General features: G+C 44.5%; 2 protein-coding genes across 5 annotated transcripts; one reads left to right on the top strand and one right to left on the bottom strand.

Annotated features, from left to right (window-relative positions):
• The first annotated feature begins 1,024 nt into the window (after positions 1-1,024).
• On the top strand, positions 1,025-6,804 carry irf10 (interferon regulatory factor 10). 3 transcript variants are annotated; one of them, XM_028994010.1, is made up of 8 exons: positions 1,025-1,134; positions 1,473-1,921; positions 1,998-2,053; positions 2,711-2,750; positions 2,844-2,954; positions 3,646-4,032; positions 4,939-5,057; positions 6,280-6,804. In XM_028994010.1, the coding sequence occupies exons 2-8, from the start codon at positions 1,492-1,494 to the stop codon at positions 6,394-6,396; spliced, it is 1,260 nt and encodes a 419-aa protein (XP_028849843.1). In that variant the 5' UTR covers positions 1,025-1,134; positions 1,473-1,491; the 3' UTR covers positions 6,397-6,804. The 3 variants fall into 3 exon arrangements, with proteins under 3 accessions (XP_028849843.1, XP_028849842.1, XP_028849845.1); XM_028994012.1 differs by lacking the exon at positions 1,025-1,134 and having other exon boundaries at positions 1,204-1,662; positions 1,726-1,921; XM_028994009.1 differs by lacking the exon at positions 1,025-1,134 and having other exon boundaries at positions 1,201-1,921.
• LOC114798362 (inactive histone-lysine N-methyltransferase 2E) lies at positions 6,805-24,989 on the bottom strand. Of its 2 annotated transcripts, none has more exons than XM_028994007.1 (3): positions 24,640-24,989; positions 9,962-11,490; positions 6,805-8,430 (listed from the first exon to the last, which is right to left on the bottom strand). In XM_028994007.1, the coding sequence occupies exons 2-3, from the start codon at positions 11,345-11,347 to the stop codon at positions 8,002-8,004; spliced, it is 1,815 nt and encodes a 604-aa protein (XP_028849840.1). In that variant the 5' UTR covers positions 11,348-11,490; positions 24,640-24,989; the 3' UTR covers positions 6,805-8,001. The 2 variants fall into 2 exon arrangements, with proteins under 2 accessions (XP_028849840.1, XP_028849841.1); XM_028994008.1 differs by lacking the exon at positions 24,640-24,989 and adding an exon at positions 14,947-15,160.
• Positions 24,990-26,825: the final 1,836 nt, after the last annotated feature.

The raw sequence follows: 26,825 nt of genomic DNA, 5'->3' as shown, positions 1-26,825 counted from the left end.
ATGTGTCAGGCTCTTCATTATGACTCAGAAACATTATAAATTAGTAAGAACTCAACAGAGGAAACGTATCACAAAAACGATTCACTGACGTGCTGCTTGGACTTGGAAGTTGTGAGATTAGAGACTGACGAATGTACATGACTACATCCCCTTTCTGTTTATTTCCGATAAACAGCTCAATACACTGAAAACGTGAGATGAATCGGTTTTGACTCATGCATAACTGTGATGGAGTTTATCCCACTGCAAGAGTGTGAATGATGTAAAGACATCAATACGTGCCACGGCTGCATATCATATATTTGTCTACGCATATTTGATTTAAATTTTTATTCATAATTGTCCCTGAGAGCATTTCATGTGTGTGAGCGCGTCTGATTGTCAGGTTGCTTTATATGGCTTTCTACTGAAGAACAGGCCCAGATGACTAATGCTCTTATCCACACGTGTAAAAAAAATGCCAGTTTAATTTAGTCTCTCCAAGACAACGAAGGCGTAGACCACAACAAGACCTAAATCTGTGATCTGAGTTGTGTTAAAGAGGAAGGAAGCCACGGGGCAGATAGAGTAGAATCTATATTTAAGTCAATGTGTGTGTGTGTGTGTAACCCAGTCATTTCTATTGAAAGCCTGTTGCCTTAGTTACCTTCATTTTTTTTTAGAGTGAGACAAGAAAAAAACCCTGACTAGAGAATCTTGTTTCCCCTTAGTATTGCCAGGCTTCTTGTTAAGAGAACACACATATTTACATTTACAGCATTTATCAGACGCCCTTATCCAGAGTGACTTACAGGGACAGTCCCCCCCTGGAGCAACTTAGTGTTAAGTGTCTTGCTCAGGGACACAATGGTAGTAAGTGGGATTTGAACCTGGGTCTTCTGGTTCATAGGCGAGTGCGTTACCCACTAGGCTACTACCACCCTTATGATCTTATGATCACATGTGCTACAAGCTATGATAATAAGACAAATGTACGCATCTGAGATTACTGGACTGATGACAGTCCACTTGCCATTTGAAGGGAAAACGAAACACATCAGATATCTGGCGGACGTGGTCTGACGTGGTTTGGCAAGGCAGCAGGCTGGGCTTCTTCACCCCCAATTTTTAAACATTTTTACACTTATAGACAAGGTAACGTGCTTATTAAAATATAGATATGTCAAAAAAAAAAAAAAAAAAAAGAACAATTAATCGATAGTGACGAAATGTTACATTGTTATTTTATTAAGATGAGTTATAAAATTCTTTGTTTTAACGTGTGCGTGGGCTGCGACGTCAGGCGCGCACCGTTCATGAGGAAACAGAAAGTGTTTCACTTCTTACTTTTACTTTCAGTTGAGGCGCTTTTATTTTAAAAAAGTTTGTCGACGACCCAACTCCGTGCTGGAAAAAAACACTCTTGCTCGAGTTTGGTCTTGATTTCTGTTTGCATGGCGGAATAAAAGGTAACGTTTTTCGGTCTTGCGAAGCGGCACTCGTGTGCGGATCATGGACACCGCGAAGAACATGCGCCTGAGGGAATGGCTGATCGCTCAGATAGACGGCGTCAAGTACGCGGGACTGTGCTGGGAGAACCCCGAGAAGACCCTGTTCCGGATTCCCTGGAAGCACGCCGCCAAGCAGGACTACAGGCAGAACGAGGACGCGGCGCTCTTCAAGGTGACCGCCGCTCGGAACCGACCCGCTAAGACCCAAACGCTAACCGCGCCGCTTCTCCCGCAGGCCTGGGCGGTGTACAAAGGCAAATACCGGGAAGGGAAGGACAAGGCGGACCCCTCCACGTGGAAGACCCGCCTGCGCTGCGCCCTCAACAAGAGCGCCGACTTCCAGGAGGTCCCCGAGCGGAGCCAGCTGGACATCTCGGAGCCCTACAAGGTCTACCGCGTCCTGCCCGACAGCAGCCGGCCCGCGGGAGCAGGTACGCCGCTCGCTGTGCGTCGCGTCTTCGCGCCGCCCCGGTCCTCACTTTCCCCCCCTCTCTCGTCCCGGTCCAGGAGCCTCGGAGAGCCCGGCGGTCCCGGCCACGCCGCTGAGCCCGCTCGGCCTGCAGGTGAGCGCTTCCGCGCCTTCCGCATCACCTCAAACAACCCCGGCCATGAACTTGGACGCGGGCCGCGGGCAGGTGCTGCCATCTAGTGGGGGAAAGACGCAACAGCCGTGGTTGGTGCTGATATCTAGACAAAGCCTCGGCTATGCTTAAAAAGTCCAGGTTGTGTCCCATGTCTTAAATAGCTTATGTTTTGGTTGCACAAAATTGTCCTTTATTTCGGCAGTCCTTATGATGCAGAACACCGTATTAAAACTACAGACAAGGCCATGGCAGAACAAATGTAGTCTTTATTTAGCAATGTTTTCAGTGCTGGCTGGAACCGGAATTTACATTTACAGCATTTATTTCTGGAAGCATTAATGTTTGGCCAAAACAACAGAACTGAATACCACTGCACACTAAAAGCCTAAAATCAGGAATATAACAGTAATAAAAACATACACAAAGCGTTCCTATTTGCTTCAGGGGGACTGTCCCTGTAACTACTGATTGTAAGTCGCTCTGGATAAGAGCGTCTGATAAATGCTAGAAATGTAAATGTACATTTAGTAGATGGTTTCAAAAAATGATTATATGTGTACGATTTCATTGATTTTGTCTTGAAACTAACAAATTTCATTCAGATCACCTATTTGTTTGTCTTTTTTCCTGTTATAGTGTGGCTCAAATGGAGAATCATGTATAAAGCCTGATTCAGGTATCCTGTCTTTGCGCAAATCTGCCCGAATTTTTTCCTGCTGAATACTGTTGCTGAGCACTTAAGGATGATTTTATGTCCATGTGTCTGCAGACAAACAGGATTCAGGGCCTAAGTTTACTGGGTGGGTGGAAGCACAAGGGTACCATGAAACATCTGCCCCCTTATCTAGACCTGTGTGTGCTGGGTGGTACCAAATCAATGGTGAGCTGCCACTCATACATTTCCATTTAAAACAATATGCCAATTACATATGAGGAATATTTTGAAATATTTGAAATAACACTTGAAATATGGTGTATGATTATTACATAAACGTGCATGTTGGTCTTTAAGACTGAATGGGATGCTTGCCATATCTTAACAACACTGAGTCCTTTAAGTGCAAAGTAATAAAACCTTTGATAACAGAAGTTCCTGTCATGGTCACCGGCATGATGGCCAGCAACAGAACAAAAACCTACACTATTACCTTGTCTTTCGAAAACCGATAAGCAAACAGTAGTAGGCAAAGGCAGAGTGAAGATAGGACACACAAGGCAAATCACATGCAAGGCATTGAAGACAAGGCAAGGAACAGGAATCGGGGTCAAAAGTTCACAGAGTCCAAGTGGCAGTATAAGAAGGCCATTGTCCAACCATTTGGTGGAAGCTTCCACCAAATCCACATCTCTTATGTGTGTTGAGCATTATTTTATAACGATTTATATTTGTGCTTTTGCATATGTGCATATATATATATATATTTTTTACATTTAATAATTGTATGCCTGTCTGTGTGTCTATGTGCACAGTGTTTATGCATTTATGTTTTTTTTTATTGGCACATGTGCATATGAGTGTCTACGCAGCATGTCAACTTAATGCTACTGCTGCTGTGTGTGTATGTGTGTAGACCTGCGTCTGCGAGTGCGTGTTTTCTACCAGGGCCAGATGGTGCAGGACGTTACCAGCATGTCCCCAGAAGGCTGCTTCATTCTGCAGGGTTCGGTCCCGGTGGGCAGCGAGCGGATCTACGGGCCCTGTGCTGCAGAGCGGGTCCTCTTCCCCCCACTGGACGTCTGTCAGCTGGCACCCAGCATCGCAGATGCCATGGCCCGCCTCCTGCCGCACCTGGAGAAGGGCGTGCTCGTGTGGGTCGCCCCCGACGGTGTGTTCATCAAGCGCTTCTGCCAAGGACGTGTCTACTGGGACGGACCCTTGGCTGAACATAAAGACCGGCCAAACAAGCTAGAAAGAGAGAGAACCTGCAAGTTGCTAGACATGCCAATATTTCTTCAAGGTGAGAAGGAGGGAACGTGATGGGAGGCATCTTTGTTTAGTTCAGAATTAAACCAAATTCCAGTAATGGTTAAAGTTTGTATTCAGCTTACAAACGCTGGGCAGCGTTCCATTAATTCCGATAAGTGAGACATTTCAGAAAACAAGAGCGAAAATTAGGCTATGACCAACTGATATTAGCATGCATAAAATGTATAAATATTCCATTTATCTCACCTATATATAGGCCACACCTACTGGTTTTTAAAATAAATTGCACATAAATAAACTGCACAGTCGCAGGTGTCCCCATTGACAATGGAGCAAGATGTTACAGGAAAGTTTTTTTTAAAACTTTTAGTTAAATAAATGATAGTAATATCCACAACTACATGCATAATACAAATGCTTTTTTCAGAACAGTGCTTTTAACAGTACCAAAATCTTCTTCAGTGTTGGAATTGAATCGGAGTTGAAGGATTGCAATTACTGCAATTACTTTAATTACAGCAAAAGTGGCATCATATGCATTTCTTTTCCATGATTGCTCAAAATGGCTGAACTGAAGAATTAAGTGTCAGTGCTGAAACTGTTTCATTGATCCACTGTGACCTGTCTGGTAATTTCATCGGTCTGATATGACGAGGTTAAATGTCTAATGGCGGCAGGAAGATAGTTAGCCTATAAAATCCCACAAATGAGCTGCGTTGTTGTAAAAGCCGCAGTTCTCAGTACAGTAGCCGCAGTACCGGAATGTACGGTCACCACATTTTCAACCAGTAAACAATCCTAATGCTTAGCTGCGCTTAGTGCAAGTTAGAAAACAGTGCCCATGAGGTCTAATTGTTTTTTTGCAGATCATATGATCAGAAACAAAACAAATATTTCAAATATACAAATATAAATATATTTCTATAATCTTGGACAGAGGTGGACCGATTTGTGCAGATGGAGGGGCCAAGACCTTGTCACAAGATTGATCTGTGTTTCGGTGAGGAGTTTCCAGAAGCAGATGCACCAAAGAATCGTAAACTGATCACAGCACAGGTGTGTGTTTATACAGTGGGTACAGAAAGTATTCAGACCCCCTTACATTTTTCACTCTTTGTTATATTGCAGCCATTTGCTAAAATCATTAGATTTTTTTTCTCATTAATGTACACACAACACCCCTTATTGAAGAAAACTGAAATATCACATGGTCCTAAGTGTTGAGACCCTTTGCTGTGACACTCATATTTTTAACTCTGGTCCTGTCCATTTCTTCTGATCATTCTTGAGATGGTTCTACACCTTCATTTGAGTCCAGCTGTGTTTGATTATACTGGTTGGACTGGATTAGGAAACCACACCCCCGTCTATATAAGACCTTACAGCTCACAATGCACATCAGAGAAAATGAGATTCATGAAGTCAAAAAACTGCCTGAAGAGCTCAGAGACAGAATTGTGGTGAGGCACGGATCTGGCCATGGTTACAAAAAATTACTTAAGTTCCTAAGAGCACAGAGACCTCCAACAACTGTGACTGTTCTTGAATGGCCCAGCCAGAACCCTGACTTAAACCCAATTGAGTATCTCTGGAGAGACCTAAAAATGTCTGTCCATCCAACCTGCCAGAACGGAAGAGGATCTGCAAGATGGAACGGTAGAGGATCCCCAAATCCAGGTGCGAAAAAGTTGTTGCATCATTCCTAAAAAGACTCATGGCTGTATTAGATCAAAACGGTGCTTAACTAAATATTGAACAAAGAGTCTGAATATTTAGGACCATGCAATATTTCAGGTTTATTTTGTATATAAATCTGCAAAAATGTCAACAATTCTGTGTTTTTCTGTCAATATGGGGTGCTGTGTGAAAAAAATTACTTAAATGATTTTAGCAAATGGCTGCAATATAACAAAGAGTGAAAAATGTAAGGGGGTCTGAATACTTTCCATACCAGCTGTAGCTATGCTATGACATGTTTTTAAGCATCTAAGTTTACAGTATGTAATACGCAACAAGTACTATTTACTGTACTGAGTGTGCTCTTGGAGGACCACTGCACTGGCACATATGATCCAGAACATCTGATTTTGTTTGCAATGAAAGCCTAAAATGATGGCTAAATTTAAACGAATGATTGTCATTACGTTATTATATGTCTAGAGGTGACACTAACATCCGTTCTTTGGATGAGAAACTCTGGTGGCCATAATTAAGGTGGAATCATAGAACAAGTGAATAAGTACAAAATGAATCCAGTCTTATGTGAATTACTATGCAGGTGGTGCCCCTATTTGCCAAGGACCTCCTGCAGCGGCTGACACAACCTGGCAGCAAAGTGGCGCAGCGTCCTCACACTCTCAAAAGCGAGGTGGGAGCCGAGCGTCACCACACCTAACTACGCCCAAATGACACCTTTGGGACAAATCAGCATGGAAACCCGAACCGCTTGGAAAGCTAGTAGATCCCATTCATGCTTCAGGACGGAGACATTAGAGGTCAATCCAGGACCTCTAAAATGCCTAAATGATGCAAAACGACTGGTCTTTGACGCTTTTTCCATTTTTCGATGGGACATATGAAAACATTTATCTCATGTATATCATGCATTCTACTGTGATTTTATGAGGGGCAGCTAGAGAGTAATACACTCATAATTGTTAGTGTCTAACCATATAGCTATTGTCCGTGTATTACATTTGACATAACGCAGTTATAATCACTGCTGGTCTCTGTGATATAATAGCTCTCGATTTTTTTTCCTGGCTTTTCCACTTAAAAAATAAAAGACATTGAAATGATTTCATTTAAATCTATAAAGCCTTTCTTTTATTTCTAGCGAACATTGTATTACAGATTCACAATTTTTAAAAATATACAATTTTATAGCTATAACATTTACAAAGGAAAGAGTAACAACAATATAATGTTTGGAAAAAACAACAACAACAGAAAAAAAAGAACGTAACAACAAAAAAAACTAAAGTGAAAGAGTGTGCTTGATCAAGAAGATATACCCGTATCAGACTTTCCTTATGTTTTTTTTTTTTTTTTCCCTGCGCTCAAGAACAGAAAAACAGAAACGGAAGTGTGCAGAGGGGTCGTTTCCATTCACAAAGCATCGTCACCCAACGCGTTAGCACCATTACTCCAACACGCTGACGTCTGCGTACCAAAAAAAAAAAAAGAATAATACCCGGGCGTGGCGGGTACTCTGATGCGCCGCCTCCCGGGCCAACACCCAGACTACTGGATGAGGGATTGTCTACCACGCAACGTTCAGTAGTGTCTTCTTCCTGTTTCACACATTAAAAGAACAACAAAAGCAGTTTGGAGGGTAATGCTAGAGTGAATGAGCATGGCGACCCCCTGCTGAGAAGAAAGGCTAAAGGTTGCTGATACATTCACCTTGCCTGTCTGAAACGCAGCCAGAACTTGGCTCAGAAGCACAAAAAAGTACCAAAGTAACGACTGACGACCTTTTTTTTTTTTTTTAAGTTCTTTAGCATATTTATGTAACACCTGATATATATTTATATATATATATATATTTCATGGTTTCCTGTTCCATATTACTGCAATAATACTGATTGATACCCTGTTGAAAAGACTTGTTAGTGGGTGTGGAACGACAATTGTACATCTGAAAGGCGTGGCATCAAAGAAAGGGGGTTGTTTTTATTGGTATTTGATTGTCTCACTGAATTGTCTGTTTGTGCATTCGGGATTTTTCTTCCATAGCATAACACTCCCCTCCCATTCCTTACGTCTACACGACTGCAGTGCTAAAATCTCTTCTCGGCTCCCCGTCTCCTCACGTTACAGAGGACAGAAGGGGCAGGTTTCCATGGCTTTTGCCCAGGCAACTGTGAGGATGCCCATTAGAAGTATCTACCTGAAACCCCTGCTCCACCCTTCCTGCCTTCCAGGTGTGGTGCAGGGACCATCCGTCCGTATGGCAGAGATGGGGTGTACGGGAAAATGCTTATCTGGACATGGGGCGTTATTGTTTTTTCTCCATTTTGGACGGCTGAGGTAAATCTAGGGGCGGAGCACCCTGCTGTTGTCCGTGAAGTTCAGGGGCTGACCAGCGTCTCTTTCGTGGACGTGGAGTCTCATGACTCTTGTTGTCCCTCTCCGTGGAGGGTGGGGTGGGCGATGGAAGGGGAAGGGGTGGTGGTGGTGGAGGGGGGGGCATCCGCTCCTCGTGGAGCGGGCCTGGCTCAGTTCCGGAGGTGGCTCGGTTGGTCGTGTGCGCGCGTGCCGGGACGGGTGAAGGGTTAGGCTTGGGCGTCAGTGCTAGGCACACGTCACCGGGATGCAGCTGTCGGCAGGACAGCCCGTACAGCTGGGCGGATCTCTCGGGGCAGCAGGAAGACCAGCCCCGGTCCCGCACAAAGAATGGATACTCCGCTAAGACTGTGAGTAACTCCTGCCAAGACAAGGGAACACAGTGCATGATCTTAAGTCTTGAGCAGAAGTCTTACAATTACAGCATTTATCAGACACCCTTATCCAGATCAACTTACAAACGGTATTTACAGGGACAGTCCCCCTGGAGACACTCAGGGTAACGTGCCTTTCACAAGGACACAATGGTAGGGTTTGACACGTACACACCTCACAAAAAGGAAAACATTTGACCCCATTCACAAGTTTTCAAGCCACAAACTTGCTCTGAACTGGAGACTTGGCAGTAGATGCACAGTAATCAGAGTTGGCACAGTTGAGATTGGTTGAACAGTAACCGTCTATATTTGATGTCGAAAGAACGGTGTAGTGTTGACCAGTTCAGTTTACTGTTCGTGGGTCAATCCTACTCTTTGTTTTTACATTTTAACTTGTAACTAATTTTAATATTATTTTCTTACATTTTTATTGTGCACTTATTTTGTTTTATTATTATTATTATAATTATTATTGTTTCACTTTTAATGTGACTGTTCTTCCATCTGAAATGTATAATTCAAACAGTTCCCAAAACAATTTCTGCAGTTTGTTGTCCCCATCCCCAAATTTTAAATGTCCTTAATGTCCTTAAAATGTCCTTAAAGAGGCGTGATTCCATTTGGAAGTTAAATGATTGACAAGAATGGCTGGCAGGTTTACCAGATGAGTAGGCGTGCATGATATCAACACTAGCAATGGCTATGGAGCCAAAGCATCTATATTTTTATACTCAGTGTTTGCCATCATTGTGCCAATCAACATATCCCCAAATGCTATACTAGTATTTTGAAAATAATGAAAATAGGGCCTTTACTTGCTGCAAAAGGATCACTCCATTTACATGTAGTGGCAGCAAAAACCTTTACAAAGGACAAAGGAAGTCAGATGGAATAAAAATTTAATTTTGATTTTCAGATTTATTACATATCTATTGTTTGATGACAATCACTTTTAAGGTTGATTCGTTTTTCGTGAAAAATTGGTGTTCTGGGAGTGTGATCAATTTGTTAAATGGACAATGTTGGTTTTAAAATGAATTGCCTTCACATAGCACTCGTGCTCTATTTTCTGCAATGGGGACAGGACTGGATTCCTAGACTTGTTTTTGGAGGGCCCTCATTCCAATCACTTTATTAGGATCATATTATTGATTACAACCTAATAATCTACATGGCAGGTTGAAAGCCCCAATGGTCGGGGAAATAAAGACATTTTGTTAGGAACAGGATTGGGAAGTTCTGTGTTGAGACACTTTACCATGGTTAAAGGGTTAAATTTATAGCATACAGCCAGTAGAGGGCCTCAGACACCTTGAAGGATCCCTGTCATCCTTTTCATGCCAATGTAGAAAATGTACCCGCAGAAAGAATCCTTCATACATGTACTTACCTCAATCATGATAAAATAAAAAATGAAATAAAAATACATTACACCTGCAAATCTAAAAGAAGGAACGTTCTTGTGCTCAATACAAATACTCCCATCAATAACTGAACGGCTCCCGATGGACTAACCTGAGTGTTGCGATCGGCCAGCAGAACCTGCAGCTGGTTGAAGCCATGAGTTGGGCTGGGTGAGATAAGCAGGACGGTGCAGGTGCTCAGATGGAACTCGGGCAACGTGTCAGCACTCCGCAAGAAATCCTCAGTTCGCATGTCCTCCACACGTTTCAGGCGGCCCCCTGCCAACTCGATTAGGGACCCCTTGGTGAAATGAGGTAGCACTGCTGTAGGATGGAGGTTGGGGTCAGGATTTTGGGCTGGGGTCCGATACAGGCCAGGGGACACATCCTGGTCAAGATCTGGCCCGTAACTATTGTGCTGAGCTGGAGGCGACAACTGAGAGTTTCTCTTGTTAGGAGGGGGTGTGTAAGGGGGTGTCCCTGCCGAGCTGAGGTGAGGGTATGTTGGAGGCATCTGTTGGAGGGACGGGTACACAGAACCCAGGGCATAGAAGATCTGAGCTCCTGTTTGTGAGGCTGCAGTGCCAGGAGGCTCCACTTTTGCTGCCCCTGAGTCTGAGACATGGCTGTGGGACGTCCTGGGTGTCCTGCGAATGTCCCTGTCCCTGTCCCAGTCCCGAGTCTGGGGGGAGGAATGTGCATTGGGGCAGTCCTTGGACAAGAGTGTCCCCTTTGTCTGAGATAAGCCAGTTGCATCCTCCTGATGTCTCTTCCTCCCGTTTGTGTGGGAGGTTTCTAACCTGGCCCGGCTGTCGTTATTGTACTCCACACGAGAGGGCGCTCTTTCCAGAGAGACAGGTCTGTTGTCCAACCCATCCAACCCATTTGGCCTCCTGCCTGGGTACCTGAGCCTGGCATCTTGGAGAGGGTCTGGAGGGTAGGGAGCAGGCTGGCTGAAAAGGTGATGTGCTGGGGAGAATAATGAAGGGCTGTAGTCCCTCCTGGAAGGCCCAAGGTATGACCACATATCCCGGTCTGAGACATAGGGGCTCTTATAGGACAGGGGAAGTGGGGACTGAACGGCCAGGGATGGCACCTCGGTACGGAACCAGCGAGAAGAGTGTGGGATTTGGGGGTCTACGACGTCTGGAAGCCTGCCACATGTGTCCCTCCAAGAGGGAGACACAGTGCCATGCCTGTCCACTGGGAGTAAAGGGTGTGGGGTGGAGATGGAGTAGGACATGTGCCATGGCAGCGCCAGTGGGGAGTGCGGGAGAGAAGGTGGTGGAAGTGGTGGGGTTGGGGGTGGCAGATCTTTGTCGTAATGGTGGGGCTTGGTGCCTTCCCTGCTCTCCAAATGCCGCACCAGGGGTCGGGTCCTGAGGGGCGCAGGAGGCTTAAAGTCGTCCTCCAGGGGACGCTGCTCTGCAGAGCTCTGCCTGGACTCTCGCTTTTTCGGTGGGAGGCACTCTTTGTTGCGGTCTGGGGTGGGATTCATGTGGCACCCCCAGGCCTCTTCGGGGCCGGTTTAGGTCACATGGGCGTCGGGGGAGAATGACGGGACCGGAGAGAGAGGAACCCTTTTGCTCCACAACAGCATCCCGCTTCTCACAACCCCTCACACCCACAGCAACTGTTCACCTAAAGAGGAAGAAAGAGACCAATTAAGCCTTATTACCAACTAAGCATTCTTGACTCCACAAAAAAAAAACGAGAAGAGCAGTTATTTCCCAGTACAAGTTTTTAGGATGGCTGACATGGCTTGGCCCACCACAAAGTTAGCCAGGTGACATCACACCTATCCAGGCTGTGTGGACTCACACCCAATCAAGTACTGGGAGACCAGCCTCACCAATGCCCTCTGCAACAGCAAAAAGAACCATGAGACAGAGAAGTTTCTAAGAGATAGTCACTGGATTTTTATTAACAGTGTGGGTGTTTTTTTTATTGTTTTAGATGGCGGACCATTGAATAAAGTTCAACATTTTATTGAGTGGCTCAGATTCTCAGAGGAAATTATTTGCTTTTGAAGTGTTTTATTCGTGAAGATGCAACTAAGCAGGCTTATTGTGATTATTATTTATTTAGAAAATATTATAAATTGCTGTCGTGCTCACTACTACTTATACAAATTAAACATACAATAAATATATTAATAGTAGCAAACCCCCACTCTTCCCAGTGATGGAAGGATGGATCGATGAGACTAAATACTGGGAGTGATGTGTACTTCATATGACTAGACTTCTGGACTATAGTTACTGCTATGGTATATCTGTTATTGTGTTTTATTCCCAATTCACTACATTTATTTTTTTTCATTGTTTGTGTACTTGCCTTTTTGATGCCTACAGTAAGTTATACTTCCTAATGTATTATTAATAAATTAATCATGGAAAATTGAATTACTATGCAATTACACAAATGAGATTTGTTCACTTTTTGAAGGGACAGGGAGTGAAAAAGCATCAGCAGAGGCAGAGAAAATAGATCAGACAAAGAGGAAAGTGGAGAAGATCAAGAATTTCAGTGAATTCTTGAAGAACGACACCTAACAACATATGAAATAGGAATGCCACTGCTTCAGAGAGCTCCCTCAGCCCACCTGCCCAGCCAGAGACCCTGCCTCGCAGAAGCATGGAACGTGAGGGAGGCGATGTGAGGGGAAATGGGCCAGCTGGCTGCAGCAAAGCCCTTGAAAATTTCATGTGTTCTAATTATAGATCCCTGTGTTATTATAGTGATGCTGATCATCAGTGCAGTTACCAATCCAACACACACACACACATACAGTAGGACAAGCACATGCCTGTACACACAAGTGGCCTACACTTGCACAAGCACACACACCCACACTAGCGAAGTGCCCTCTTCGAAGAGCAGAATGGCTCTGGCTGTCCACGCTGAAAATATGCAGGGTAAAGCCGCCTCGGCGAGATTTCCCCCATGAAGATTTCTGCCCACTCCCTCTGCTCTCCTGCCTGTCAGTGCTCCCCCTGAGGGTCTGTCCCTTCCTTGTCCCCTGCCAGAGAGCAATATGGGAGGGGTGGGTAGATGTGAAAGTTGGAGGTGTTGAGTGTGGTGCTGATGCTGATGGTGGACGGAGGAGAATTAAAAGACCACGTTTAATTCATTGTGTGGGAGTTTCTCCAGCATCTCTCTTCTCTCCCTTTACATATACATATATATGCAGTGTGTGTGTGTGTGTGTGTGTGTGTGTGTGTGCGTGCATTAATGCTTTAAATCAGCCATTTTGATGGGACTGCGTGCTACCGCCAGCACATCTGGTCTCTTTCAGCGCCTCAGTCTAACACGCGCAGTCTGCCCCTGCTGAACCCCGACATCCAGCATGGGTTGCCATGGAAACTGAGTCCATACATCCACAAGTGAGGAGAGGTTACATAGGGAAAATCGAGAAAAAAAAACAAAAAAACAGTTGTTGGTATCTCTCTCTTTCGCTCTCAACCTCCATCTCTGTCTATCCCCGCACAATGTCCAGAATAGACATCAGCAAATGAACAAGACCAGCACCCATGAGACATGCACCTTCAACAATGTATGTGCACAGCAGGTCTTCCTGAGAGGAAAAAACGATCTTTCCTCAAGCTCTCAATCAATGCACGATGTGACCAGTGCACACAAGACCATGTCATACCACACTGAACAAAAGCGATAACTAGAAAAATTCCGAAAAGACAAATTCATAGAGAGCACCGGGCTTAAGAATCTACCTTTGCTTGTAGGATTATACTATCAAGTCTAGAACATTTCCACAATCCCTACTTCCAACCCTGAATCTGGCGAGGGTTATCCCCACAGGCGTCCGCGTCTGGCGAGACGCTGGTGACCAAGGGCCCGGATCCGCTCCCGCGCCGCCTCCTCTGAGCAACCAGAGTACAGTTACCCTGCGCAAAGGAGCTGTCAGGCTCCTCTAATAATCAATAGGTCCATGAAACAGGAGAAGACATGGCTGTCGGGCTTTGGATTACGGTGGCTAAGAGTCATTACAGATTTCCTCTGCTCCCCTCACGGGTAATTCATCTACGGTGACAATATCGGCCACTTGCACTGCCGCAAGTACACCGTTGACTCCAGATAAATTGGACCGGATAATTAATAATGCATTGTGTAAATGGACCATATATAGTATCCCAGGTAATCCACTCCCCTTACAACAGTCAGAATTTTCATAGCCTTTCATCCCTAAAGTTGCGGGAACTCATAGGGAGCCCTGTACAACCCCTGCTTGCTTCCTGTGTATGTGGATGGCTTTGAAATAAAGTCGCGTTGAACGTTTTTGATGCGGAAATGCAGTGCATTCACAGTGGTGGGGCAAGCAGCAGACAAGAGCGCCATTCAGACTCGGGTTCATTGACAATGCGGCATCAATGAACACAAAACTCACACCCAGGATGTCACCGTTATAACCCCAGAACATGGACAGGTCTGAGACACGTGTGAATAAAAAGACCCTGGCAACCAGTTACTAGTAACTGGCGGTCAAATCAGTCGCCGCAAGACAGGCTGCAGGCTGTAATGACGGAGGAGCAGCGGGAATAGTTCCGTGTGCCAGATCAAACCGAACAATCGGGCTTTGATTGAGACACAAAAACAGACTGATTTAAAGAAAAAAAAACACAAAAGCGGGGCTCTTTTTTTTTTCTTCCTTCCCAGGAGTTGTAGGAGGATGCATCCATCCGAGGCATTTCACCTGACAGAATCGAGTTGCAATTCGCTGAAATCAATGCACCCGTCACTTAGACTTGCCTTAAGTCTTTACGTTCTCTGCTCATCAACATGAATTAGCGCCTTTATTTCTCGCACATCTTGCGGCTGTCTAGTGTCCTTTACTTCAGGAAAATAGATGCCTGGCTTATTCACAGAATCACTCCCATTCTCTTCCCTTCATTTGCAAAAAAGGAGGAAAGAACCTTTGAAATCGGAGGAACTTAAAAAAGAAAAAAAAAGTAAAGCAGTTGCATGAAATGTGTTACATAATAAGTCTGCATGCTGAGAGAACACTTTTGCCCAAAACGTGTTTTTTTTTTTTTTTTTTTCAAGAAGCGTGCAGCAGGAGATTGACCTGCATTCACTGACCTCGAGTGGGAACCCAGCAGATATTCCCCAGGATGCCTGTCATTAGCGTCACTTATCCAAAGCCAGCAGAGAAGTCACAGCTACTACCCCCCAGCCAGTCAGCGCGCGCAAAAACCTTACTGACAAAACTGAAGAATCACAACACAGCGAAGCTGCGAGTCTGTGTGTCACAGTTTCTGTGCGTGTGTGTGAGTGTGTGTGTGTTCGCTGTGAGAGTGCTTGTACACAAGGCTAAGGAAATGAGTAATATCTTGCAGTGAGAAACATGTCTGCTATGCAACAGCACATAAGCAGACCAGTTGCTGCTGTCGCCCACTCGTCTTACTCACTGTGAAAAGGATGAACACACGCAAACATGAGACACACACACACACACACACACACACACACACAAATGCACACACTTTTGAGGCCATGTAAATTACAAATACTTAAATCACAGTGCACACTGATGAAAACCCTGAATAGCTTTCCTATGGAACAATAAATGTGTAATCTCTACGAGTTGAAGGTGGACCAGTTGGTGTTGGGAGAAAGAAGCTGGAAGGTTAGAAATCAGAGTAAATGGGGATGGAGGGGCAGGGGTAGTTCTGCGAGTGACAGGAGGGGAAAAAAGATAAATGGGAAGGGGGCAGGGGTAAGGAGAAAATGCTGAGAGCCATGCTGAGAGAGGAGCTAAAGGAGGGAGGGTGAGATGTAAAATGAGGTAAAATATGTGAGAAAACACTGAGATGCGAGGATGGTCAGGGAGGAGACTCATCCCACACACACCCTTTACTCAGGCCCTGTGCAGCCTGTGACTCAAAGCAAAACCTCACCACGCATCACACAGAGATGCACACACACACAAACCCAAACCCAAATTTCTCAAAAGTCTCTTTTTATCTCTTTAGGTCTCTTGAGATAAGGATTCTTTAGCATTATGTATAGTTTAAGAACAAAAACACTTTCATTGAGGTGAATGCATAGTGCAAACCCCATTACATCAGGACTGAATTTATTTTTTCATATGCATGCTGAAAAAAAAAGATAATATTGAGATAATGTACACAGCAGCCTGGAAGAAAACCGTCAAATGACTTTCTTGGCTTCCTTGGTAATTTCCTCCCTGAAAATACCAAAATACCATGGTAGTTCAGCCAAGATCATTTTTTTCACCCTCAAAAAATCCAAGCCCTCACACAGGGTCAGGCAGGAGATTTGTTTGTTTTGAAATAGTAAATAGTAAATGTGCCTTGTGTTACCTTATATATATATGTGTGTGTGTGTGTGTGTGTGTATGTATGTATATACACACACACCTATACATATATATCCACCTATACATATATATAGGTAACACAAGGCACCACAAGACAGAATTACCTGCTTTTCTAGAAACTTCCATCATGTGATGCCAGACAGTGACCACGTCACATCACACACCGGCGAGGTTCCATCTCGTAAACACATACAGCAGCCACGGTTATCCAGCACATGCTTTACTGCAATTGATTAATTCAAATGCGAATTTACTTCCCGCACTCAGGACCTAAATGACTTCTCTCGTGTCACAGCAACTGAATGAATCTAAAGACTTTTGAACTTAATTAGATAAATTAATTTTATGTATTAATGTATTGATTTTAAAACATAAAATATTTGATACTGTGCACTTATTGAAACATTTGTGTGAATTGTTGGTTTGAACCTTTACAGAAATATGTAAAAGAGAAAATTTTAATTCAGTTTAGAAAAAAAAACATAAATCCACACCGTTTTATTACACTTTTTACACTTTTACGGCATTTATCAGACGCCCTTATCCAGAGCGACTTACAATCAGTAGTTACAGGGACAGTCCCCCCCCGGAGCAACTTAGGGTTAAGCATCTTGCTCAGGGACACAATGGTAGTAAGTGGGATTTGAACCTGGGTCTTCTGGTTCATAGTCGAGTGTGTTACCCACTAGGATACTACCACCCTGCACAATTGCACATGTCATTACTATTCAGAAATACACTAATTTAGTGTAAATTAAGAATAATAAATAATATTTTGCAGGAAAAATTAAACACCTTCAATATCAAGGAAAGGCACAATTATTTTAAGCATTCTAAAAAGCGTTTTCAGTTTAAAGCAGACCATGTCTGCATCAGAGGAAAATTCCAATAGCTGGTTGGGATCGCCCGTTCTGTTTCATTCCCAATAAAGATTGGTCTTTTCTGCCCTTTCAGTACAGCATTTTTTCTTGTGACTGATCACATTTCCCAGAGGAACTCGTCACAGGATGAGATTGCTCTGATGCAGCAGAAATCTGCAGCTTTGTGTGTCTCCCAGGGGAGGACAAGAGAAGAGAAGAGAAGAGAAGGGAAGAGAAGGGAAGAGAAGGGAAGAGAATATAGTGCAGAGCGTGAGGAGGAAGAACAGTATGGGAACGGATGCTGACAGTGGAGTCTGTAAATGGTAAGGATTAAAAAGAACACAGTGGCTCTGTGTGTGTGTGTGTATGTGTGTGTGTGTGTGTGTGGTTCACACGGCCATCTCTTGTGCTCGTGTTAGCCAATTGGGCACGTGGCCACACCAGCCTCTTCCCAATTGGGGCAGTGACCCTTTCTCATGGGGATGACCCATAGTGACATCACAGAGCTGTGACCCTGAGAGAGGATGAGCTTATGGCTCAGCTGTGGTGAGTGGGGGTCATTTCTGTTACAATGGTACAGAAAATAGGATAGACACAATGTACAGTACACACTCACAGAGGATATACACACACAGACACACACACACACAAAACTCATACTAAGGCATTTTTAGGCTATAGAGAGAGTACAACATCAAAGCAGAGCACGATGCTTTTTCGCGCACACACACACACACTAACATACACACACACGCACACACACTTAGAAACTCCTACTCAGCTACTTTTATATATATGGGCTGCATGCCTGTGCACATTATGCAACACATTTGCAAGGGGAGCATATAAGGATTTGCTCATAAACTTGGTTTAAAAAAAAATTCTCCTGCAGGGAATTTTCAATCTGTTTGTGCCTTTGAAGTGATCTGTCGCACCCGCCGCTGACTAATAGCCTTACTTCATAATGCCATAATAACTCTGCACTGACAGCGCAGTAAAATGAAACGATACAAACACGAGGCGCAGCCAGACGCATTCAGCATCCCTCACACAGCCTATTATGGGCTTCCACGGCCTCCGCCGCAAAGGTGAGTCTCCGCACAATTGGAGACCACGGCCAAAATGTCCTGAAAGCCGCCAGAAGCAGTGTGACTGGTGAAACCGATTATTTCATTCACAAATAACGCATTACCCTTCTGACGAGTCAGAGAAGGGAAGAGGCCGGGAGATGAGTTTGTTGCATTGCTAATCCGAGCTGGATCCCTGATGGCACAGGCTAAAGCAGGCTTAGTACAGTTGTGGACGAAAATCCCCTTCAGTAGAACCCTCCATTAGCCCCTCGGGTATAAATAGGGCTCCAATGCCTGCCTAAGCTGCCTTTCATGCACTATCAGTTAAAAATATGACTCGTCTAATTGCATCCCAGTCGGCCCCTTGGTGCCGATAGCTCTTCCTCCGCCTGTCTGACACTCGGCCCGTCTGCTGGCCTGCTGCGCCACACCTGAGAACATGGCTGTCAGGCGGCGAGGGGCGCTAAACCTCATGACAAATTGAAAAAAAAAAGGTGACATTTGGGGATGGGGTGGCACTTTCACTTGTGGGGGCAGAAGGTTTCTAAAGGCCTGTTGTTGCATTCGGTGACATTTGATTTGGTTTGTTTGGTGCAGATCGACTTTTTCTAGACGTTGATGGAGTTATGGGCACACACACACACACACACACACACAAACTCATACATATGCTGTGGCATATCCCTTTGCATGAAAACTCATTTAAATACATTTTGTAACATGCAAATTCACACCTTCATTATCAAGGAGCAAGGAAGCTCCACACTGTGCCACAATGAATTGAAAAGTTAACTTTTAATCTGTCTGCTCTTGACTCTGCTGAGTGAGTGCCGGGGATAATTAACCATGGCATCACTGGCTTAATGAATTGCTTCATTAAATTTCATGACAAGCCTATTTATTTTTGGGCCTGTGAGTGTATATGGGTGTGAGAAGGCATCTTGTGTAAATGAACCAGTGCCAGTGTGGGCGTCTCTGATTGGTTGAAGAGACAATGATGAGTGAGAACCCAGGGAGGATTAGCGACGCAGCAGAATGCCGCTGTCACACTGCGGGATCAGTGACCTGCTTACGGGCAACGGGATGCCGACAACACCCCTCGGTGGCCCTGGGGTGGCACAGTGATGCCTGGCTCTTGTGCTCTGATTAGATTTACCCACATGACACAGCACCACAACTTAACCTGGTGTGTCTGTGAAGCATTTAAGTCCGTCCGCCGACTGCGTGTTTGTGCTCCCAGAGTGTATCAGTGTGTTATGTTCCTCAACTCTGAATTCCCGAGTGGCGATAGCATCAGCTGCCCCCCCCGCTGAGGCAGTCACGGCACCCACACTTCTAATGCACACGCTCAGTGAGTGCCCTATTGCTGCTAATCAGCTACTGACAGCATGGGGCCGCACTATGGCCAGAACACATTCGTGCACACACTCACACATGCTGTGGGCACACACAACATACTGATATACTTGAAAACCTGTCACAGATGCCCACCTGCCGAGATTCAAATGCCGTTAAGTATTTAAAGAACTACTTTCCATGAAAAGTTGGGGACCTGGAAGTGAGGACAATTATAATACACATATATCATATATATCCAGTCATAAGTATTTAATTAGAGATTCAACAAAGACAATTTGACTAATTGAGTTTAGCAGTTGGTTTCAGTTTAGATTTCAAAAATGTTACTTGCAAATTGGAGTTAGTTATGCATTTATTATACGTACGCTACATGGTTTTAACCATATGCTATTGAAACATTTAACACATGCATTCAGAAACAGATATCTGTATGAGTGTAATGGCACAAAAGCACAATATTAGTATCAGGGTTTATTTTGGACTTTTTGTTGCTAAATTAGTCTGATGTGGGCCTGAGATGGTTTATTCTTTCATTTTCACAGGGACCTTTCCCTTGCCACTGTCACCTTGGGATCTTTGGGGGTTTCGAGCGCAAACTTTTTTTTTATGAAACTGTTTTTTTGCAACAGCCATTGTCAACATAAATACAATAGAATGCCATTTATGTATTTAAGCTTTGTGTGGTGTTCGGGTCTGAGAGAACCATTTTCAATATTAACTAATGTACATATGTAAAGTACGTAAAGAACGTATAAAATAACATATTTTTAATAACTTCACAGTAAAACCATCCCTTCCACTGGACCTGCACAATTATGAATATTGCGAATATTATGCATTTTCAGCAATAAAATATAATCGAGCACTGCTAGTGCAGTTTTCCATCATTTGGCTGAAATTTGTTAGATTTGTTATCATGCCAGCACTGTTTTTTAATGCAATGTCCAATTTTAAAACACACACACTAACACACACTCAGAAACATAAAGACATGTAATCCTAAACCACCACCCCAAGTGCACCATCAGCAGTAATGAGTGACACCAATGCTACACCGCCATCACAGAGGAGACAGGGAGGACAGCAAAAATGACTGCGCTATCCGACCACACGTTAATGAATTTAACATAAGAGTCGGATTTGGATTCAAGATAGAAAAATACCCACAGACCCGTCATTTCAATCCAGCGATGGTGCATCAGTGCATTAGTGGATGTCTGAAGAGTCCCTATGGGCTTTAGAGTAAGTTTCATTCGGCATAGAACCAATAGTCATTGCTGTAGAGATGAGTCAGAACACCCCTCTGATGTTCAACCCAAAAACGTGGCATCAGAGAAATCGTCAGTCAATACCAGACCAGCAGCAATTTACATCTCAGGCTGTGATATTAACTGTGTCGTAGGGGTGTAAATAAAAAAAATATGAAGCTCTCCATTCAGTGTTAACATGATTCGTTCAGATGAGTCTAGTGTGTGTTGCATAGCAGGGTAATTTTCTTATTTACAATTTTAAGCATCGTAACCCTCAGCGTTTTTTGTTCTAAAAAGTAATATTTTAAATGCATAATTATTAAGAGGACATTACAAAAGAAATTTAAAGTATATGAGCACCTACATTGGTAATGTTGATGTGTGTGTATGTGTGTGTGTGTGTTTGTGTATATGTGTGTAGAGCCAGGCTAGATAAAGATAAAGAGTCAGCAGGATCCTGTAATGTGGTCCAGGCCGGGATTAGGAGCTATAAACTGTGAATGACTGCAGTGTGTCTATGTAACATGTGTGTGTGTGTGTCGATGTTTTTTGTTGTGTGTAATTGGGGGTGTTCACCCAGATCTATTGAGCATCCTTTGTTTCAGACAAATCTTGAAAACGCTGCTCATGCTGCAGACTCGGCTAATTCGGGCCTGCAGACTTTTTCTCAAGGTCTTTTGGTACTGACTACACACCTAACACTCCCTATCCACAGCCTATCATTAGAAGGGCTCAGGGTGAAGAGAGTGTGTCTTTGTGTGCGTGTATGAAAGATTGTGTGTCTGTGTGTGTGTGAAGGTGTGCATGAGTTTACCTATGTGTACAGTGGATTTCAACTGGATTAGTGAGAGTAGCCTCCACTATGGAATAAGAGTCAGGCTGCTGAACTGGCTAAAGCTGCATAATGCTTTAATTTAGCTAATGTCATAGCTACTTTTTAACTTTTTTGTATACGTGATCTTGTCTTATCGCTACTTGTCCTTAAAGGAGCCTTGCATCAAGAGTTTATGCATCAAATGCACCAATCAAGTTCAAATTTAAGATTACACTCATTGCATTTGTAACGCAAACACCCTAAAATCTATTTCTGTCCAAATGGTTTTTTTGTGCTATAGCCAGTGAAACCTGAAACCAGTGAAACTTTCACATTATATTTTAAAGATCTTTCACATTTGATCAGTGTTGCAGTATTGGACTTTTGTTATCAATTCTTATTAGCATGAGGTATTGAGGTATGTTTTTACCATACTACCAAACTCCACACAACTGGTGATGGAAAAAAAAATTATGATAATTTATATAAAATTTAATTTATATAAAATGTTGTTGATAATCTGAAACTATCACGATACAAGTATGTGAGTTAAACTAACACAACTGGTGATGGCAAAAAAATTATGATAATTTATATTAAATTTAATTTATATAAAATGTTGTTGATAATCATTTGCAGATCCTTTAAAAAAGTGTTGACAACTTTGAAGAACAATTTTCTGACCTCTGGGGTCAGATCTGATTAATCCTTCACAGTTTAACCTATCCCAAAATTCACTGCACAGAAAAAGGCTGTTGTCACAATAAAAAACAATTATAATATAATATAATATAATATAATATAATATAATATAATATAATATAATATAATATAATATAATATAATATAATATAATATAATATAATATAATATAATATAATATAATATAATATGTTGACTCCATCACTGGTGCAGGACATTTGTGGGTACATGTTCACTCCGACTGGAAAACGTGCGAGAGGCTCCACAGATGGGAGGGAATGGTGACGTGAGAAAAAAAAAAGAGCCTCAATAATTGCAGTCTATGCATTATGCAACGTTAGCAACTGCATAAACTGCATGCATATTTTAGGCATACATTTTGTTATAGCGATTCTCAAGTGTGTGCGTGTGATTAAATGACTGCGTGCTTCAAAGTAGAAGGAATGTATACATGCGTGTGTGTGTGTGTGTGTGTGTGTGTGTGTGTGTGGGCAGAGTCATTAATAGAGAGGCTTTTGTGACAGCATGTACATTTTGAACCTGCCAAGACGACACAGCTGGACATGTTTCTATGGTATATCTGGTTTAAAGTGGATGTGTGTGTCTGTGTGTGTGTGTGTGTTGTTCTTTCCTTTTTCTGTGCATGAAGGAATGAGAGAAAGTGAGTCTGAGTGTATCACATAAGTCTGGAGAACCCGTCTCTGTGTGACTTGGGGGTTGGACTCAAGGTCTCCCCTGATGAAAGTGTTGTTTGTTGTTGCGCTAATGGAAAATCAGACACAGATGCAGACGGGCAAGGAGCGAGAGAGAGAGAGAAAGAACGAGAGAAGGACTTTTGTACTTGGATTGATGGAACACTCATTTAGAGAATGCAGGAATTACACTAGCCAGCTAGAAGGCAGACACCCACCGGCTCTCCTCTCACCATGCAAAGTGTGTGTGTGTGTGTGTGTGTATGTGTGTGTGTGTGTGAAAGAGAGAGAACGGGCGCCTGTAAAAATAGACCTCTTAAAGAGGCAGCAGTCGTCAGGGAATCAGAGACAGTTTACAGGCAGGAGACGGCAGAGAGAGAGAGAGGACGACTCTTGCCCCGTTAACAAAGCCAAGAGAGTGTGTTTCATTACGTGGACACACACACACAGTTACAGACACACACACCGGCCTGAGAAGTCAACAACGAAAAACATGCAACACAAGGCAAAGAATCTTGACCGAGTTGGTAGAAAACATGAGACAAATGTCAGATATACACGGTGATATAAAGTCTGTAATTCTGGCCACATCTGCAACTGGCCACATCTGGCCAGAATCTTACGTTGTTAATTCCGGCTCCAAAACTCCACTGCCTCAAAAATACCACATCCATCACATCGATGCACAACAACAAAGAGGTTTGCAAGTGAACAGGTCAGAACCCGTTAGACCAAGGATGCTGTGGCCAGGGGTCACCATCTTCCGATGACTGTTTACGGGGGCACAACATCAGGAGAGCTTAATAACGCCGCCGTTGACCATACGGGACCGTTATGCGCTTTCATTAAACCGGTTAACCCCCCCCGGCTTCAGCAGCAGCAGCAACACCACCGCCGCCCCCGCGCCGCCCCATGTCCACGCAGAACAGAAGTGAGATATGTCACCACTGCGTCACATCAAAGGTCTGCCGGTAAGTGGAACAAGGGCGGCGAAACGGAGCGCAGCTGTCAGGCCGGGGTTCGGGCAGGGGTGTCCAGGCGGGGGTGGGGGACATCGTGGAACGATCGAGGAGATAAGTAACTATAGGTATGAACAAACTCTGATGGGTCGCGGTGCTGGGTGGGAAGACGGGCCTTCCGGCCGCGGCGGGACCGTCCCGGACCTTTTCCTGGCCCCCCATGCTGGTCTGGAGAGAGGAGGCCCTTCTTCATCTTTAACCTGTCATCCTCCTCCTGCTCCCATGTGCATCTCTCTCTCTCTCTCTCTCTGTCTCTCTCACCCTCCCCTCGCTCTCCTGCCTCTCTCCTGTCACCAGCTACTTCAGCACTGCTCTGTAATTCCGAACTGCGCTCCCTTGCTGCTGAGTGGTTTTTCGCTTCCACATTACAGCCGGCGCAGGACTTTGAACAGCACACGCGCACACACTCACACACACTTGGTGTGCACAGTTCAGGCACACGCACACACACCCACACCAATGCACATCGAGTTGAAACACGCTCTCACTTTCACAAGCCGGCTGCAAGTTCCTTTTCTCTAGGCATGGAATGAACTAGAATGCATACATATCATACAGGTACTCGCCCACACAGTGCACACAGAGCTTTTCTCACTGTGACACACACATGCTGCACACACACACCCGCGTTCACGCCAAGGAGAGGGAACAACGGGGCTCTCTTACCTCTCCGGCTGTCTTGTGGTGAGGGGAGTAAGTGATCATCACAACAACAAGCGGCAGCAATTCAAATAGGAAACTCCAGCTCTGTCTGTCTGTCTCTCTCTCTCTCTCAGTCACACTGTCTCGCTCGTCCCTTCTGTGCTAATGCTCTTTCTATATCTCACTCGCTCATATTTCTCTCACTCTCTGTCTCTGTTCCCTGTGTAGCACTCTGTTCTGTTATCTCTCTCTCTCTCGCTCTCTCTCTCTCCACTCTCACCTTTCTGCTTCTACTGTTTGCTCGCCCTCAGTGAGAGCTCTCCATGACACACTCTCATTCACACACACGCACACACACACACACACACACACTCACTTTCTCTCTCTCTTTTCTCCCCCCCCCCCCCATCTCTCTTTCTGTGTCTTTCAGTATCCTCGCTCCCTCCTTGCTCTACCCCCCCACCTCTCTGGGTGTATAATTAGACCGGGCTCTGTCGTGATATAGCTCATGCTCATTGTGGGAGAGTAGCTGCCGGCCGTGTTGGCAGGGAGCCCAGCAGCTTTGCTCATTAACCTCTCAGGAGCCGTGGAACGTACTGGCTCAGGCTCCGCGCTATTGGCTGAGGCACCTGGTGTCCTGGCTGTGGGACGCTGTCATTGGCCAGAGCTGCACATGTGCTTGTGAAAGGACTTCTTCTATTGGCCAGAGCCTGCTCCAGGGTAAGGGGTCCCAGCGTTATACAGACACACTTTATTTGCAGTACTGTAAAATACATCCGACGTTTAAAAAAAAAAATCAAAAAACAGTTTATTAGTGTGATAGGAGTGTTGATGGCTACGGCACACACACTTGCAGGCACACTGTTCATGGATTATTCATGCATTGCCTGCTTGCTCAGATGTGACCCCTGGGTGGTCCTGAGACAACTGAAACTACCTTTAGGCATTATGTAACAGAGATTTAAACTTCCTGCCGTAAGACGAGGGGGACAGGACTACCTGGTGTGATTATAGTAGTCGGTAATTCAATGAGTGGCAAATTTATGAGCCCGGGGGTCAGATTGACATGACTAAGACCAGCTCCATTTCCCATTCACTCTGTGGCGCAGACCCAAAAAAATCACTCTGGTTCACTGATAATTATTTCTTTAAATTATTTCCCCCCAAATCAGCTCTTGAAGTTATGGGGAAATTCTGTGAAAAGCGGAACAGCCTCCTCCTTGCCTTTTCTGCCTGTTTTGGCTTTTCACAGTTTGCTGGAGCAGATGATGCCCTTACCAGTAAACACACACACACACACACACACACACACACACACACACACACACACACACACACACAGAACAAAAAGCAGCAGACCCCAGTGAGGTGTGAGGTTAGAAAATATGACTGGCGCATGGCGAGAGGAGTCACATGCTGTCATGAGTGAGGAGAGATCGGCTCCGGCCATCTCACTTCCTCTGCCTCCTCCTCATACTCTCACTTCTGCCTTCTCGGCTCCACACACACTCCTTGGGGTGTTTGTGTGTGTGTGTGTGTGTGCCTTAGTTCTTGCCTAAAACACTATTATAGTGCATATACAGTTACTTGCTGAAAATGTTCCGTCTGCATCTCTCCTACACACACAGACGCTCTCTCTCTCTCTCTCTCTCTCTCTCTCACCTCTCACTCTCTCTCTCTCTCACACACACAAACACACACGCACACACACACACACACACACACACACACACACACACACAGAGCAGGTGCTCCAGAGTGTGGTAACTGATTGATTGGGACAGGACAAGATGACATTTTGAGGGAAAACTGCAAGCAGTCACACTAAAGGTCCTGACAAGGCAAAGTGTAGATGTGTGTGTGGGTTGTGTGTTGTGCATGTGTGTCTATGAGCGAGGAACTGGAGGGAGATGGTCCAAGGCACGCACCGGTCATAAGCACATGTCAAATTAGGCCATCCTGGATATAACAAAACCAGTTGACCAATAAGAGCCTTGAAATCCACCGAATTAAATGAGCCAATCGGGTCTGTCAGCGAGCAACCCTGGACCCAATGAGGTGGCAGGACGGCAGCCAGTGGAGATCCGGACCGGCATGAGTCAGTTTAGTGAGTGTGTGAAAGTGACTCACCTCGGGTCAGCATAACCCCTCCCCAATCCCAACCTAAAGTGTCCTTTCTTTTTTTAACACCACACCTCTCTCCCCGGCTA

The sequence above is a fragment of the Denticeps clupeoides genome, chromosome 10 (genome assembly GCF_900700375.1).
Source record: "Denticeps clupeoides chromosome 10, fDenClu1.1, whole genome shotgun sequence".
Taxonomy (NCBI): Eukaryota; Metazoa; Chordata; class Actinopteri; order Clupeiformes; family Denticipitidae; genus Denticeps; species Denticeps clupeoides.
Note: the sequence above shows the minus strand (reverse complement) of the source record. Positions and strands in the feature narration are given on the sequence as shown.